Source organism: Canis aureus, chromosome 23 (genome assembly GCF_053574225.1).
Source record: "Canis aureus isolate CA01 chromosome 23, VMU_Caureus_v.1.0, whole genome shotgun sequence".
Taxonomy (NCBI): Eukaryota; Metazoa; Chordata; class Mammalia; order Carnivora; family Canidae; genus Canis; species Canis aureus.
This window is the reverse complement of record NC_135633.1, coordinates 37,923,542-37,942,534: the sequence shown is the minus strand read 5'-3', so window position 1 is coordinate 37,942,534 and position 18,993 is coordinate 37,923,542. Positions and strand designations below refer to the sequence as shown.

Sequence of the window (18,993 nt, the reverse complement as noted above, 5' to 3'; positions counted from 1 at the left end):
AGCTCAGGTCATGATCCTGGGGTTCTGGGATGGAGTTCTTCTCAGCAGGGAGTCTGCTTCTCCCTCTCCTCTGCCCCCTTCCTGCTTGTGCTCTCTATGCTTTCTGTCTTGCTTTCTGTCTCATCCTCACTTTCAGATAAATAAAATCTTAAAAAAAAAAAAAGTTACTGGCAAATAACAGCCCTACCACACAAGCGTGGTGACAAAAACCTCCCTGAGCCCTACTCTCCTTTTTGAAAAACACAGACTATAAAATACTTCCTCAGACCTTTTTGAGGATCCTGTGAGCTATGTTAAGTGCCAGGAGTGTAGGAGGTACCCAGTAAATATTTACTTTTTTTCTGATTTTCCTTAATGGTGCTCCATTTCAGAGAAACAGTCAGAAATCATATAGCCCTCATGCAACCTACTTCTTTCTGACTGGCCCTGTCCTATTCACCACCTGGCACACTCTGGTGTTCTAGCACTGACTTCTTTGATGTTCTTTGAACATGCCAGACAGACTTCTACCTCAGGACCCTCTGATACCAGTGTAGCTTGTTTCCTCACCTCTGTCAAGTTTTTGTTTAAATGTCGTTTTCTCAACAAAACCAACCCTAACAACTCTCTTTAAAACTCGAACTACCCCCTTCCCTTCTCTGCTCTATTATCACCTTCTGGCAAGTTACATTCTAATTATTTAGGCGTTTTTGAAATTATTATTTAGTTTGATATCTCCGCTAAGTGTCATGTAGGCTCCGTAAGGACAGGAAGTTTTTTTTGTCTTATTTATCACTGTATCTCCAGTGCTTAGAACAGTGCCAGGCACATAATAGGCTCTCAATAAATGTTTGTTGAATGAATGAATGAAATGTTCGATTACCTCCCATGGTAGATAACATCCAGAGTATTGGGAATTGGGAAAGCACCTGGTATTGAAGAGTCTTGATTGCCATCCAAGGGCTCTGCTGCAGTCTGACCCAATTAGTAGTCAAAGATTCCAGCTTCACTCCTTTCCCTGTAAAATGAAGATATTGCCCTTTGTCTCACTAATTTTTAGAAGAAATGTTTAACCCTTAGAAGCTCTGATGCAGAAGCACTGGTTAGCTTGTAGTTCTTCATGAAGGTGTGGAAACCAGCATTTCCTCCCTTAGCAATGCTGCCAGTTACCACTGCTGGACAACTTGAGTTGTTTATGTCCTTTGTTCTCTTCCTGTCTATCACTCATTGAATTTAAAAAATGTCTCTCACTAAACCATATGGCAGTGTACATGGTTCTCCAAATGTGGCCTGAATTAATTTCCTTACCAGCCTCTGAGATCTAAGAAAATTAGTATGCATGAAAGAAGCTATTCTGCATAAAAGAATAGATAGCTGTCCCCTCGTGAACTTGTATATTTGGGTTAGTTTCATTCATTTACTCACCTACTTATTCACATTCAGAGACTTATAGTCAAATGGTAATGACTAAAGGAAGATAAATAATTATAGTGGTGGTATAGATATGGAGAAGAAAGTTTTTGTGTTAGACTCCTGCTACAGAAGTATTGTAGAACAGCCACAAACCTCAGTGGCTTCCAACAACAAATATGTATTTCTTTCCATAATCTCCAGGTCAGCTGGGGTGGCCTTACTTCAGGTGGCTCAGGTTCTGGTCTGACATTATATCTCCTTTTCTGGGACCCACACTGGAAAGGCAGTAGCTCCCTAGGGCAGGTTCTTCTTGTAGCCCATGGCAGTAGTGTAAGAAGCCAAGCCAAACCACACAGGCCCACGCTTGTATCACATTTGTCACATTCCATTGACCAAAGTCACAGGTCAAGCCCAACAACAGGAAGGTAAGGATGAATACTCTGCTCACTCTTGTGGCAACGTGGTTGTCTAGTTATTTCAGGGAGGAAGTGAAGAGTTAGGAGCAATAAGTGAATCTACTTTGAACTCTAGCTGAGGTAGTTAGGGAAGGCTTCCTTGGAGGTGGTAACTTTCATCTTGAGGGATGAATATTTTCCAAGATGAACAAACAGGCACCAACCTATACAAATGCATGCAAATTTTAAAAAAAGAGAATAAAGTAGTGTCAATATTTGAGTAGTCACTGTGAACCATATGCAGAGAGCTACAGGAATATAAAACAAAGGTCATCAGAGTACCTGTCCATGAAGTCCATACTTCATGGGGGAGATCAGAAGGAAACATAATACAAAAGAGAAAAGGAAACTGTATAACAAAGTATACTCTTATTTGGAGGGACAGGACAAAAGTGTGAACTCAGAAAGGAAGCTAGACTATATTTTTAGTAGCTATTTTAGTAGCTAGAGGATGCAAGATATGTGCTATTTTATATTCATCATTTCACTTAGTCTTTACAACCTGTAAGGGACATCCCACTGACAAATAAGGGCAAAAGAGAAAACTGAGCCTCCAAGTGGCGGGTCACTTGCTAACATGGCAGAGGTGCACTTCACGGTGGTTCTGTTTTGCCAAATCAATTTATTCATAAAAAGTACTCAATAGTATACACACTCTGTTTTATTCTTCAGTGAGACTGCTTTAAAACTTACTGAGCACCTTTGGGGCACCTGGGTGGCTCTGTCGGTTAACCATCTGCCTTCAGCTCAGGTCATGATCTCCGGGTCCTGGGATTGAGCCCCGCATTGAACTCCCTGCTCAGCGAGGAGTGTGCTTCCCCTCTATCTCCACCCCCTTCCCTGCGCATGCTCACTCACTGTCTCTTCTCTTAATTAATTAATTAAATATTAAAAAACAAAAAAATTTACCGGATCCCTGGTTTTTGGTGTCAACTGTATGTGTAGCACTGTGTTAAAGGGCCCCAATCCTGGAGTAGGTGACTTCTAAAGTCCCAAACAGCTGTGAAATTCTTTGTGACACCTTCTCATTGCACATGGGGTGGAGTTGCCTCAAAGCAAATAGGATTCTTGCCCAAAGTCCTACTTAAAATTCTCACTTTGGATGGAGGAGGTTGAAATTATGCCTCTTCCTTTCCCCAGTTTATATACACACGAGTAAGTGTTCTTTGTCCTCAGACGTGAAGGGAGCAAGCATGGTGAGTTGCTCTAGACCCAGCAAAGGTTAGAGGTGGGACTGTTCTGCCTCTTGTGCACACTGCCTTTCCCTGATGCCAGCTCATTACCTGTCATTACAGAGCCCAGATAACGTTTCCGTGAACACTGCTACTCGCAGAGACGTGAGCACTTGTCAATTTTTATTTTTAGCTTCTTACCCATAATCACTTGACAACGTGTCTTCCTGGTCTTATTGACCTTGAGTGGGGGACTACTTAGCCTAGCATCCTGTGAGTTTGGAGAGAGAGCACCAGCTCCTTTTCGGAGCCATCCCTTTCCTCAGTGGGTTGTCGAACATCGAGAGGCATTTTGCATGCTTTCCGTATTGGCAGTATGGAATTGAGTAGAACGTGCTTCATGACCCATTTGCTCAGGAAGCTGGCAGAACTGGTTTCCCTGATCTCAGAGACCATCTCACATGGTCATTCTCTTTCCCCAGGCACGTTTTAAATCTTGTAATAATGAGCAATGCTTATAGGAATTTCCTCACACTGTCTGGTGTTTACTATCTTGTGATTCCCCAGGTATCGCGAGATGCTCAGGTGCTGCTGCCTCTCCTTGAGATGGTGACCTGGACACAAGGAGAATAAACTGTGTCTAAGACTGGTCCAGAGTGGGAGTGGGAGTCGGAATGCCACTGTGGGAACAAGTGACCTGTCTGGCAAGGAATGCAGCATCCTTCTGAGAGCCTCTTCTCCACATTGTACCACAGATCACCATTTACCTTTCTGGAAAGGGCGTTGAGGATTTTGCCATCAGTCACCTTAAACTTTTGCTGAGCCAACCTCAGACTTTTGCTGCAGAACTGAGCAAGATATTATTTCACTTAATTTTTACATCTCTAAATCATTCAAGCTACAGTCCTAGTTTCACTTTGAGAGTTTTAAGCCAGATCTGTTGCTATTATTTTTGTGTATGATTTCCAAAATGATTGACTTGAGCTTCCTGACAGAAGAGGAGCAAGAAGCCATCATGAAGGTTCTGCAGCGGGATGCTGCCCTGAAGAGAGCTGAAGAGGAGAGAGTCAGGTAAGGAGCCAGGAGGTCCCTGGGCATCGGGGAAGGGGGACAGTCTATAAGAAGATGGGACACATTTTTTTCTGAACCATAAGGGATAACTCTGACATGGATCTTGGACTTAACAGGCTTTAGGTTACTTCATGGATGGGATTTTTTTCCTTCCCAGTGTCTCTTAATTTATCTCTTAGGACTCCACCAAAAATAGTCTTGATAAACTAAACCCCTTTAATTTGTTAAATACTGAATTAAAAATGAAGTATATACTAACACATACATACATATATTTGGATGTATGCATATTTATATTGACTTTTAAAAAATGAATCATGGGGCAGCCCTGGTGGCGCAGCGGTTTAGTGCTGCCTGCAGCCCGGGGTGTGATCCTGGAGACCTGGGATCAAGTCCCATGTTGGGCTCCCTGCATGGAGCGTGCTTCTCTCTCTGCCTGTGTCTCTGCCTCTCTTTCGCTCTCTCTGAATAAATAAATAAATAAATCTTTAAAAAAAATAAAAAATGAATCATGAACTAAATTGGAATATTTTTTAATTCCTAAGATTTAAAAAAATAATAAATTGAGAAGTAGCTCACATTTCTGCATACTTCAGAAATGTTTGAATTGGTTTCAGCAGCGATTGAAATTGGCTCTGACCGAGCCATTTTTTCATTTCTGTCTCACAAGGAGTGACAACGTTGACACATTGTTCTTGCTGAGAGGAACCCACATGGTCCATGTCAACATTCCTACCACTTGCCACTCACCCGCAGGGTAGATAGAAGGAGCATAATAGCAGGATGCCAAAGAAGTGGACTTGAGCCCAGACCCTGCTATCTGTGTCATCTTGGGCTTTGAAGGCAGTGAAAGGCTTCTTGATTATAAAGTATTAACTGCATAATCCTCATCTAGGAGTTATCTGGAAGGAGCATAAGCCATGTTCTTGTTTCCTAGGACACAGGACCATGAATAATGGATTTTTTTTTGAATAATGGATTTATTTGCACCATTTCCCATATTTGACCCCAATTGAACATATATGCTTTGTGAATATGCTGAAATTCACTCCAAGCACTCCAGAGCATCTGGTTATGGCTACTAATAATAGCTCACAGAGACAGTGCTTAAACTTACAAATGATTCACAAATGGCAGTGATTAACAGATTGCAAAGGGCATTTTTCTGAGCTCAAACACTCTTGAGCAGTTGATAGGGGCTAAGGGTGGGATATAATTATGCCTAGTTGATGTGTGAGGAAATTGACTCTGAGACAGGGTAGGTGATGACTTGCTCAAGCTCCTCCTACCCATAGATGTCAGGATGGAGAGTGAGATTCTGGTCTTCAGGTACTCATGCACTAACTCCACCTCTTTTTTCTGAGAAAAAAGATAGCAGAGAGGCAGTCCTAGTGCCTGGCCATGGGGAAGGGAGTGGCCGTCTTGAAATGAGGTATGACATTGAGCTGTGATCGTGACAGGTACAGGAGAGCTTGAGAATGGGACTCTTTACTTGTCACATGCCTCCCTACAAGTCACCTGTAGTGCTCTGTGCACTTGGGGTGGAATGTTCTTCATTCTCAGCAACTGGGGGTTGGGGGGACTTCAGCATTTTATCCAGGAACCCAGGAAATTTACCCCAGTCATCCCTCAGAGCCTTTTGGTAGCATTGATCCTTTACCCATTTACACTTTATAAAGCCCTTTGGGTTATCTGACGTTTCCTGACAACAACCCTGAGATTTGGCGAGGCAGGACTGTGACACCCATTTTAAAAATAAGGAGTGAGGGCAACACAGAAAAAAATACTAGTTGATTCTTAAAGCATATTGGGAATCCTTTCTCCTCTCAGAAGATAAGATGGGGAGATTTGGAAAGAAAGCAGTGGAGCAAAGATGGCCCTGGATATCTCTTCCTGTGTCAGGACATGGGAATTATGAATACCAGATTGCTGACTATCTTCTATTTCTCAGGTGTTTCTATTTGTCAGATGTTATGTGTGGTTTGCGATTCTACATCCTCTATCCAGCCAGGTTAGGAAGAGGGATTTGTCCTCCCTTTTCTGTAAATGTCCTTGGCCCCTGGGACTGCAGGCTGCTGAGTGTTCACCACTGTTGTGTGTTTCTGTGTGAGTGAAGTGGAGGTGTTTCACGAGCATCTGCAGTGGCTGATGGAAAAATCCTCAAAAATGCAAAGTTCTGACTGGAACTGTGCTTAGTATAAGGGGTGTGAGCATATAGCCTCTGGTACCAGCCCGTCTGTAGCCACGGCAGTAATGCAGTGAGTCCCTTAGTAGTGGTGGGTTTGCAGACTCCCCTTCTGTTTCTCAGGGTGCCCTAGCAGCTTTTGCTTCTACAAACTGATAGCAGGAAGTCTTGGGATGGCGGAAAATCAAGTGTGAGTCAAGCCCTGTGTTCTACCATCGTTCTGGAGAGTTTTTAGTCAGGCATTAAGGACCTGATGTTGACCACAGATAGGTCTAGGACTTGGGGAGAAGTGATGGTGTACGGTAGGTGGGTGGGTGGGTGCAGGTGACAGATGAGCATGAGGCCCATAGCCTGTGTACACTGAAAGACGCCCAGCCCATGGCCTGGCGTGCTTCATATAAAAAGAATTGTGCTCTGACCCCCTCTTTGATTTAGGACTGAAGGGAGTTGTGAGTGTGGGTCTGAGGCTGTTCTGCTCCTGGGCTGGTGGAACTAGATCTCTGATCTCTAAAAATGCTATTCCATGGGCTTTTGCTTTCAGCCCCTTTGCCATCTTCCAGCTGTTTGTCTTTGACTCTTCCATCTGCTTTCCATATAGCCTGACAGCTCCAGAAAGATTTTTTTGTCCAGCTCATTCACTTTACTGATAAAGCCCAGAAAGGGGGAAATAAGTAGCCCAGGGCCACGAGATCATCTCTGCCAGGACCATAGTAAGAAAAGCTCTTGGTCCAGTGCTATTCCCTGTACCCCATGGTGGTATTTTTGCCCCTTGTAATTTGTCCTGCCATTTGTTAATCATTTGTTAATTTGTGAAGCACTGTCTATTTATGAGTTATTATTAGTAGCCATAATAAGTAGTGCTTAAAGTGAATTACAGTACGTTCACAAAGCATTCATGTTCAATTGGAGTCAAAATCATTGGTATTATTCCTTCAGAAGAATAGGGAAGAAGTCCCCTACTTAACTGTGGAGTCAAAACTGAAATTAGTTTGAATCCTCTTCTCACCACTAATCAAGTTACTTGGACATTGGACAAGTTACTTAACCTCTCCAAGCCTTAACCCAGAGACTGAGAATGCCCATAATACCAAACTCAAAGGATTAGAGTCAGGATTAAGTAAGATAATTCTTAATCTTCTTAGCACGTAAGAGGTGATGGATACATTTTAATTCCCTTATTCCCCTCTCCACCTTTGCCTCTAAAAAAAAGGACAGAATTCTATGCTTGGTAGTCTGACTCCTTAGGAGGAAATTACTCTTAAAACTCTCAATTATTTTTTTTAAAGATTTATCTATTCATGAGAGACACAGACTGAGAGAGAGAGAGAGAGAGGCAGAGACATAGGCAGAGGGAGAAGCAGGCTTCTTGCAGGGAGCCCGATGTGGGACTCGATCCCGGACCTGGGATCAAGACCCGAGCCAAAGGCAGGCACTCAACTGCTGAGCCACCTGGGCATCCCAAAACCCTCAATTATTTAATGCAGTGAAATTTCATTGAACATAGGGAACTTCTCTAGACAATGATATGAAGAGAATTCTATGGTAATTAAAACATGCTCCTAGCCCTCAAAGAAATTGACCTTTATCCTTTTAATGCATTATCAATTGCAAATTTAAAATCTCAACTTTGTTTCCCTAACATGATTTTACAATTTCCTAGTCCTCCTGGTTGGTATGTGGCTTTAGAAACATAAATTATGTGATTCTAATATTAGCGTAAGCAAACATCATTAGAAAGGCGTATCTGCCACTATAAATCAGACCAATCTTTCAAATGCTAATTTATTATGGACTTTGGAGTATAACCCTCCTACAGCTATGAGAGGATATCACTAATGCCCTAGATCACTGTTGCCCACTAAGACCAGATGCTGCCTCCAAATCCTTTTCAGCACGGCTGTAGGTGAGATTTCACATTCAGTCTGAAATCTGTTTGCCTTTCCTAATATATCCAGGTCTTCAAATTGTTCACATCCAAGTTCATTTGAGACATTTTGGAAATGATTTAATCTATATGTTACCTCCAATCTGATTTCTTGAAAGAAGAAAGATGAGTATCATACAGGGGAAGCAAATGTTCAGTTCCCAAATCACTCTACCTGTTCAGGGTAGAACATGGACCTGAACCCAGGGAATAGCCACTGTGGCGTCTCAGGAGGCAGCTAGAAGATAACCGTCCTAGGTCACTGTTGCCCTTATAGCTGTGTTTTGTGCTACTTCTCTGCCTGCTGCCACAAGTACTGGGCCCAGTCATTACAACACATGCATATTCAGCTTGCTTCCCTAACTACCAGCTACAGACATTTCACAGATCAGCGGTGAAGCAGACATCGGGATGGATTCTTCTTACCTCCCTACTCCTTTTTCTTTTTAAGAAACCCCATTCTGCATACATATATATAATTTTAGTCCTTTATGGTTTGAAAATGAGACACTCTAAAGGTGGTATTTCCTGTGCTTTGCATCATACTGTCAGCAGGAAGTCATTGCCCATGTGTGTCTGTGCACCACCAGCACCACACCTCCCACCCCCGTGCACACATAACCACATCTATGTGATGGGCATTCTTGCCATAGATATCATTTCAACCGCAACCGCAACTTATGATTCTTAGCTGCTCCCCTAAGACCTGGGTTTCGTTTTGTTTTGTTTAAAGTGAAGGCAGTTGGCTTTGAAGAACTGCTTTCCAGGACCTCTGGGGTGTTTTCTGTCAAAGCAAAGAGGAACGGAACCAACATTTCTCAAGGAACTATATTATATATGGAGCTTCACATATATTTTCCCTTTTCATCCACATAGCTGAACCTGCTTAACAATGAGGAAGCGAGGTAGAAGAGGTTAAGCTCCCTGCAAGATTGAAGAGTTGCTCAGCGAACTGCAAAGTCTGTGCTTCCCACATGCTGTGGTGCCTCTCAGCAGATTGTGGGGATTTATGATGTGTCTATGACACAAGGGACACATGTTTCCTCTCATTTTCCACTATAAGGAAGCATTTGCAGTTTCCTTCATTTTCACATGTGTTGGTTTTTCAGATTCTCTATCAAAGGTTGAATTCCTGTGTAGAGTGAACTGTGATAACCATCTTAGACATAAAAATCATGTTTGGCTCTCTCAGGTAGGGTAGAGTGGTAGAAACAGCATTGACTAGGAGTCTGGATGGCCCTGGTCCTAGCTGTTTGACTCTGGGCAAACCTCCTAATTTCTCTGGCCCCAGAGTGTTTTCAAATCACATAGTCTTACCATCTCATCCCAGGATATACTGAGGGGTTAAAAAAAAAAAAAAAAGGCTGGGAAATGGGCCAGCCAGTCAGCCTCTCTGCTGGTTTTTATCCAGTTGACCAGATAACATCAACCAGGTAGGCCTTTGCCTAATCATGATGAATAGCTGGAAGCCAGGGTATGTTGTGTGTATAAAAAGGGGAAAAGAGGATAAGCTAAAGGAAAAGTGTTGAGGCTAGCCTGAAGGGTGTCACTGCTCTTCTGACTTTCTCCTGGAAGTGCTCACACTCTCTCTGCAACACAGGAATTGAGACAGGCACTTAGGACTGTCTAAAATAATGATTTTTTCTAATGTACAATTCTGAGCATATGGCTGGTACATGATAGGGGATTAAGGAATTAATGAATAAACAAATGAATAGATATGGCCTTTAGCATGCGGAGGAGACAAGATGGCTGTCTTTTACAATTGACTAAATTCTTTGTACATGATGGTGAAATTGTAAGTATTAAATGAGATGATGCATGTTCAGTGACAAGCACAAGGTCAATATAAAACACATGCTTTGTATGTATTAGCCAAAGGAATGAGGGGCATGACTGGCATGTTCTGCCTGGAGGGCCAGCAGGACAGTGTCCTGTCTGGGTCAAGTGCTCTTCTTCTACCTTCACTTATTCCCACCAGCCTGTGAGTGTTTATTGGTCATCTTCTCTATCCTTAGCTCTTTCCTAAGCACGTTGTGCATATGTGCAGAGGATGGTAAGTGATGAAAGTGGTGATCTCAAGAAACATCTTTTCTCATTTCAACTAAATAGTAGAAGAATTAGAGAATCAAATGCCATTTTTATGGGTCTGATTAGAGTTGATGAAAAATGAGACATCAACTCCAAGCTGGTGGAGAAGATTTTAATAGCACCATCTAGATGATGGGATTCTTTTTTTTTTTAATCCTACATCTTTATAAAGCTTGGGTTTTAATGTCACACATATGTATTCATCTATGAAATATTCCAAATGACTAAGATAGAAAAAGAAATTGATTAATTAAACCTAGCAGGGATTATCATGTTAGAAAAGACATAAATGGCACTTAATGAAATTGCATAATTTCTTATTCTTTTGCCATTTAAAAGGCATGAAACCCAATCCTAATTCTGTACTATGATGGCTCCTAGCCCTTCCAGGAGCCAGGTATTTCAGTGAGCCTGACTCACCCAGCATTTGTCCCTGGTATACTGAAAGCTTAGCATGATCAGGGCTTGCCAGACAGTCGTGTAGGCAGGAGTAGATCCACAGTCGCACAGGGGCACCTACAGAATGCCCTTCAGCTGAACACCGAAAATAAGTAAATAAATAACCTCCTGAAGAGAAATTGAGAGTTGTTACACTATGAGGGTTTGTGGTCTCTTTCAATAAGATTATAGTTAGTGCCAGATATCATCATGTTTGTTCCTGTTCTGCCAAGTGTGAGATGTCCTACCTCATCAGGAGAAGTCAGTGCCTTTGTGACATTTATGATTTACTTAACCCTAGCAGTGGCAGGATCATTCTTATCTCTTGCCTGACTTAGACTGGGGTAGCTGTTGAGCATTTATTTGTTCTTTCATTTATTCACTCATCTAACAGTTGTTGGGTATCAGTTCTGTGCCAGGCTTAGTGCTAGGGCTGGCATTACATAGGTGATTAAGATGTGGTCCCGAGAGTTTACAGAGTTCACAGATTAGTGGGTGAGACAGATGTGCAAATAGATCATTAGAATATGGTGTGGTCAGTGGCATGGGAGCCTGCGGGAAGGGCAAGCTACTGACCTGTGCCTTGGCAATTAGGGAAGGCTTCCCCTGTGAGGTACATGAGCTGGATCTGAAAGATAAGGAGCAATGCACTCCACAGAGAAGTGAGGAAGGATATCCTGAGAGACTTCACATTTATTGGCCCCTTCTCCAGATCTAGGCACTGTTAGGTGCTTTCAGGTAAACACCTCATTTAATCACCTCAGAAGTCCTGCAGTGTAGGTCTCATTTTCCCCTGTCTTTATGAATAGAGACTGAGGCTTTGAAGGGTTCAGTAACCTGCCAGAGGAAGGGTCAGAACTAGGGTTTGGACCTGTTTGGGAGACATAGACTTTCTGCAGGGCTTTCTACTTCTAATGTTTTTGGAAGTTAGAGCAGTTCGCAGAATAGTAAGAAGTTCAGCATAACTGGCAAGTAGAGTCTGAGAGTAAGTGCTGGAAAACGAATCTGAAAAGGCGGTCTGAAGCCAGGTGGCCAGGAGCCTCATATGAAACCTCTTTCCTCCACAAGCACTGAATAAAACCTCACTGTTTTCCAAAGACACCAAGCAAGGATATATGGAGTAGAGACCCTGCCCCTAGGGGCTCACTTTCTAATCAGGGAATGCTGGAGGGACTTCTGTCTTCTGGAATTGAACTCAAACTTGGTCCTTTGGGAGAAGAAGGCAAAAGGTCCATCAGCAGCCCACGAAGGATTGTTTGTCCTGTGAAAAGCCTCAGATAATTGGAAACCATTAGAAATGTTTAATAAGAACCATGACCTGTCTGGTGATTGAAAACCATGAAGTGATAACAGTCTCTGTCAGGATTTGGTGCTGTTCAGTCATGACAATGTATGTCCACATGTTGTGATTGGTTATGTTTGCTATGGACCACTTCTTCCTAAATAATTGGGAGAGGAGAGAAAGTTCCAGCAGAGAGTTGGACTCTGGGTAAAAAGACACTCCCCAGGCATACTTGGGAAAAAGGAAATGTACTTGCTAGGATCCCTCCTGTTTTCCCTACTCCCAGGTATGCTGGTGTGCACCCCTGACACTCAGCCCTGCCACCATCTTGATGTGGCCATCATACAGGTTCTCTGGCTAAGATACTTAGATTTACTACTTTAGGAAGGGTGCATGTTAGCTTGAATTACAATCATGAAACCCTCTTGGATTTTGTAGCACATTACCTTTTGAAAGTTCAGTTGGCTTAAGGCTTTTATACTCCTTTATTCTTTTACTATGTTCTGGAGTTTGTGGTTCTCATTGAGATGGATGGAGAGATTTGAAGTTTAAAAGACTGTCAAATAGAGGGTTGGCTGGGAAGATGGCAGAGTAGGAGGACCCTAAGCACACCTTGCCCCACAGATACAACTAGATAACTCTCATGTCTGCATAGATAACCCATAAAACAACCTGAAGACTAGCAGAACAAATTCTACAACTAAATGGTGAAGAAGAGGCCACATCAAAAAAGGTAGAAAGGGCAAAGACCCAGTGTGGGAGTGAAGTGGACTGGGGCTGTCTGCAGTGTGGAGGGAGCCAGTGGCACAGAGAAAAGTGAAAAACAGACTTTCACACTGGGGAGCCCACAAACTGCAGGATGAATCCTCATGATACTTGCCTTTGAAAGTGAGAGGAGCTGAATTTGTGAATTCTTAAAATCAGTGGGACCTAAAGCCTGGAACTTCAAAAATCAAGACATCAGCTCTGGGAGAGTCCCTACCCTTAAAGATACAGCACACAACAGCCTAAACATACAGCTAGAACCAGCAGTTTAAAAAACATTGAGGGAAGGCAGGAGGGAGTGATTTGCTCATTTCAGAGTGTGGCTTGGAGAGACAAAAATCATGGGGCAACCCCTCCGGGAACAAGGACCTGGCAGGTCCCATTTCCCTCCTCCACCCCCCAGCATAAACAACGGCTACCTGCGGGAACCAGCCTGGCTCTAACACTTGCTTACCTAACTTGTTTACACCAAGACACACCACTCTGAGCTTTCTTGGATCCTCCCTTTTCAGGCATCCTTGTCTTAGGCTCAGCACTGTGGGCCCCTCCCCAGGAAGACCAGAGCCAATCCTGCCAACACCACATCTCCCCACCAGGCATTGTGTGGACATCAGTTCCAGCTGCAATGCGGGCAAGCAGGCCACCACACACCTTGTTAAAATGTGCCCCACTCCTGCTGGGGACCAAATACTGCCCATGATAGACAAAGCCTCTGGAGACACTGGACTGAAGGAAAAAGAGGTCAGGACTCAACAGCAGAGGACACCAACACACCTATGAGACATTCCCTTTGCCAGGCCCTGGGGAATGGGACATGCCCTGCAGGGTACTACAGGACCTCTTCTTCTTCATAAGGCTATTATTAAGAGCAAGAGAAGTAGCTAACTTTCCTAGCACAAAGAAACAGACAAATGAGACAGAATTCTCAAATGAAAGAACAGGACCAAACCACAGTGAGAGACCAACATGAAATTCTGATAGAGAATTTAAATTAATGATCATAAAGATATTCACTGGACTTGAGTGGAGGACATCAGTGAAACCCTTAACACAGAGATAAGGAATCGATCAGAGATCAAGAACACAATAAATTAAAAATATAGTTGATGGAATAAATAGCAGGCTAGATGAAACTGAAGAATGAATTAATGACTTGGAAGACAGAGTAATGGAAAGTCACCAAGCTGAGCAAAGGAAAGAAAATTATGTAAATCAAGAACAATCTTAGGGAACTTAGTGATTCTATCAAGCATAATAACACTTGCATTATAGGGATCTCAGAAGGAGAAGAAGAGAGACAATGATGCAGAAAATTTATTTGAAAAAATAGGGATCCCTGGGTGGCTCAGCAGTTGAGCGTCTGCCTTTGGCTCAGGGCGTGATCCCGGGATCCAGGATTGAGTCCTATGTCTGGCTCCTTGCAGGAGGCCTGCTTCTCACTCTGCCTGTGTCTCTGCCTCTCTCTGTCTCTCATGAATAAATAAAATCTTTAAAAAAATTTATTTGAAGAAATAATATCCAAAACTTCCCTAATCTGAGGAAGGTAACAGATATCCAGATCCAGGAGGCACAGAGATCCCTCCAAAAATTTCAACCCCAGGAGGTCCACACCAAGACACATAGTAATTTAAATAAGCAAAAATACCAATAAAAAATTTTTAAAGCGGCAAGAGAAAAGACGACAGTTACATACTAGGGGAACTCTCGTTTTGCTATCAGTGGATTTTTCAGCAGAAATCTTGCAGGCCAGAACTGAGTGGGAGGATTTACTGAAAGGGAAAAATCTACAGCCAAGAACACTCTATCCAGCAAGACTGTCATTCAGAATAGAAGGAGAGAGAAAGTTTCTCAGATAAGCCAAAACTAAAGGAGTTCATGATCATTAAACCAGCCCTGTTAAAGGGGGCTCTTTGAGTGGAAAAGGAAGACCATAAGTGAAGTATGAAAAGTAAAAACACAAAAGTGGTAAAAATAAATATTTCTGTAAAAATTAGTCAAGGGATTCATAAAATAAAAGGATGTAAAATAAAATCCCGTATACCTAAAACATGGCAGAGAGAGGAGAAAAGAATGGATTTAAGCTTAAGTAACTATCAACTTAATATACTCTGCTATATGCAAAAGATGTATATGCAAACTTAATGGTAACCACACATCAAATACCAATAATAGATATGCAAGAATAAAGAGAAAGGAATCCAAGTAAATCACCAAGGAAAGCCAACAAACCATGAAAGAGAGCAGGAGAAAAAAAAATCAGAGAAAATCTGTAGAAACAACCACAAAACCAGTAACAAAATGGCAATATATAAATATTAAGGACTGTAAGAAGAGACAAGGAAAGACACTGTATCATAATAAAGGGGACAATCCAATAAGAAGATATAACAATAGTAGGGGCACCTGGCTGGTTAAAGTCAGTGGAGCATGTAAGTCTTGATCTCAAGGTTGTAAATTCCAGCCCCACATTGCGTATAGAGGTCACTTAAAAAATAAAATCTTAAAAAAATGTGACAATTTTAAATATTTATGTACCCAACATGGGAGCACCCAAATATATGAAACAGTTGATAACAAATATAAAGGGACTCATCAATAGTAATATAGTAGGGGTCTTTAACATCCTACATTGGTGGACAGATGGTCCCAACAGAAAATCAACAAGGAAAAAAAAAAAAAGAAAAGAAAATCAACAAGGAAACAATGGCTTTGGATGACACACTGGACCAGATGGATTTAACAGATATATTCAGAACATTCCATCCTACAACAGTAGAATATATATTCTTTTCAAGTGCACATGGAACATTCTCCAGAGTAGATCACATCTTAGGCCACAGAAAAAGTCTCAAAAAAAAAAAAAATCCAAGTCCTACCATGCATCTTTTCTGACCACAACGCTATGAAACTAGAAATCAAGCACAAGAAAAAAAACCTAGAAAGAGCACAAATGCATGGAGGTTAAATAACATGCTACTAAACAATGAATGAGTCAACCAAGAAATCAAAGAAATAAAAAATTACATGGAAACAAATGAAAAGGAATAAAAGAAAATGGTCCAAAATCTTTGGGATGCAGCAAAAGTGGTTCTAAGGGGGAAGTTTATAGCAATACAAGTCTACCTCAAGAAGCAAGAAAAATCTTGAACCTACACCTAAAGGACCTAGAAAGAGAACAAGTAAAACTCAGCAAAAGGAAGGAAATAATAAAGATTAGAGCAGAAATAAATGACCTAGAAATGAAAAAAACAATAGAACAGATAAATGAAAAGATAATTCTTTGAAAAGATAAACAAAATTGATAAACCTCTGGCAAGATTCATCAAAAGAAAAAAAAGAGACCCAAATAAAATCACTAATTAAAAAGGCAAAATAAAACCACAGAAATATAAACAATTGTAACAGAATATTTTGAAAACTTAGGGTTAGGGTTCCTGGGCGGCTCAGTCAGTTAAGCATCTGACTCTTGATTTCAGCTCAGGTCATGATCTCAGAGTTATGAGATTGAGCCCTCTGTCAGTCTCCATGCTGGACATGGAGCCTGCTTAAGATTTTTTTTTCTCTCTCTCCCCCTGCCCTCTACTTGTTCATTTTCTCTCTCTCTAAAAAAAGAAAAAAAGAAAAAAGAAAAGAAAAGAATATTATGAAAATGTATATGCTAACAAATTGGACAACTTAGAAGAAATAGATAAGTTCCTGAAAACATGTAACCTACCAAGACTAAAGCAGGAAGAAATAGAAAATATGAATAGACCAGTTACCAGCAATGAAATTGAATTAGTAATAAACTCCCAACAAAGAAAAGTCCAGGACCAGATAGCTTCACATGTGAATTCTACCAAACATTTAAAGGAAGAGTTAATGACTATTCTCTTCAAACTATTCCAAAAGATATAAGAGGAAGGGAAACTTCCAAATTCATTCTATGAGGCCAGTATCACCCTCATACCAAAACCAGATAAGAACACCACAAAAGGGCAGCCCCGGTGGCTCAGCGGTTTAGCGCCGCCTGCAGCCCAGGGTGTGATCCTGGAGACCTGGGATCAAGTCCCACGTCGGGCTCCCTGCATGAGGCCTGCTTTTCCCTCTGCCTGTCTCTGCCTCTCTTTCTCTCCTCCCTGTGCATTCTCATGAATAAATAAATAAAACCTTTAAAAAAAAAAAAAAGAACACCACAAAAATGGGTGACTGGGTGGCTCATCAGTTAAGCATATGCATTTATTCAGCTCAGGTCATGATCTCAAGGGCCTGGGATCTAGCCCTGAGTTGGGCTCCCTGCTCAGTGGGGGTTTGCTTCTCCTTTCCAGCTCCCTCTGCCCCTCCCCCCACTTTTGCACGTGCATGCTCTCTCTTTCTCTCTCTCTCATCTCTCCTGGAATGCAAGGGTGGTTCACTTTTCACAAAATAATCACCATGATATGTCACATCAATAAGAGAAGGGGCAAAACCCATATAAAGATTTCAATAGATGCAGAAAAAGCATTCGACAAAGTATAACACCCATTCATGATAAAGCTTTCTGTAATGTAGGTCCAGAGTGAACATATCTCAACATAATAAAGGTTTTATATGAAAAATATTCAGTGGTGAAAAACAGAATTTTTTCCCTAAGGTCAGGAACAAGACAAGCGTGTCCATTCTCAGTGCTGTTATTTTAACATAGTACTGAAAATCCTAACCACAGCAATTAGACAACATAAAAGCATCCACATTGGTAAGGAAGAAGTAAAACTCTATTTGCAATGACATGATGCTTTATATACAAAACTGCTAGAATTGATAAACGAATTCAGTAAAATCACGGATACAAAATCAATGTACAGAAATCTTTTGCATTCCTGTACACTAATAATGAAGCAGCAGAAAGAGAAATGAAGAAAATAATCCCATTTACAATTGCACCAAAAACAATAAAATATCTAGGAATAAACTTAACCAAACAAGTGAAAGAGCTGTATTCTGAAAACTATAAAACACTGATAAAAGAAACTCAAGACAATTCAAAGAAATGGAAAGATATTCCATGTTCATGGATTGGAAGAATAAAGATTGTTAAAAAATCTTTGCTACTCAAAGCATCTATTTAATGCAATCCCTATCAAAATACAACAGCATTTTTCACAGAGCTAGAACAAACAATCCTAAAATTTCTATGGAACCACAAAAGACCTCAACTAGCCAAAGCAATCCTGAAAAAGAAAGAACTGGAGGTATCACAATTCCAGATTTTGAGTTATATTACAAAGAAATCTAAAACCAAATCCACAGTTATATGGTCAACTAACCTTCAACAAAAGAAGAATGAATATCCAATGGGGAAGAAAAGACCGACTTTTCAGCAAATAGTGTTGGGAAAACTAGACCACTTTCTTACACCATACACAAAAATAACTCAAAATGGATTAAAAGGCCTAATTGTGAGACCTTTGGAGAGAGGACAGGGAGTAATATCTCTCATTGGCCATAGCAACATTTTTCTAGATAGGTCTCCTGAGGCAAAAGAAATAAAAGCAAAAATAAACTATTGGAACTATATAACTTTCTTTTTGCACAGTGAAGGGAAGAGTGAAACTAAAAGGCATCCTACAAAATGAGAGAAGATATTTGCAAATGACATAAGGAATTAATATCCAAAATATGTAAAGAACTGGTACAACTCAATACCCAAAAGACAATCCAAATAAAAATGGGCAGAACACATGAACAGACATGTCTCTGAAGAAGACAGAGGTGGGCAACAGACACATGAGATGTTCAACATCACTCATCGTTAGGGAAATGAAATCAAAACCACAATGAAGTATCACCTCATACCTGTCAGGATGGTGAAAATTGAAACACAGGAAACATCAAGTATTGTTGAAGATATGGAGAAAAAAGGGATCCTTTTGTGGTGTTGGTGGGAAGGCAACTGGTACAGCCACTGTGGAAGACAGTGTGTAGTTTCCTCAAAAAATTAAAAATAGAACTACCCTACAACCTAGTAATTGCATTACTAAGTATTTACCCCAAAAGTACAAAAACACTAAATCAAAGGAACACCTGCACCCCTATGTTTGCATTATTTACAATAGCCAAGCTATGGAAGCAGCCCAGGTGTCCACTGATAGATGAATGGATACAGAAGAAGTAGTGTATGTATACAATGGATTATTATTCAGTCTTTAAAAAGTTAAACCTTGCCATTTGCAATAACATTGCAATGACATATATAGAAC

The 18,993-nt window shown here is 41.2% G+C and overlaps 1 protein-coding gene across 10 annotated transcripts in view; it reads left to right on the top strand.

The window, feature by feature from the left end:
• SYTL2 (synaptotagmin like 2) overlaps nucleotides 1–18,993 on the top strand; it is a 116,909-nt gene that overhangs the window by 45,401 nt on the left and 52,515 nt on the right. For all 10 annotated transcript variants that reach the window (XM_077867295.1, XM_077867296.1, XM_077867297.1 and 7 more), the window contains one exon: nucleotides 3,587–4,090. In XM_077867295.1, the coding sequence (XP_077723421.1) occupies nucleotides 3,978–4,090 (113 nt within the window). In that variant the 5' untranslated portion in view covers nucleotides 3,587–3,977. Of the gene's footprint in view, nucleotides 1–3,586; nucleotides 4,091–18,993 lie in introns of those variants that run through there.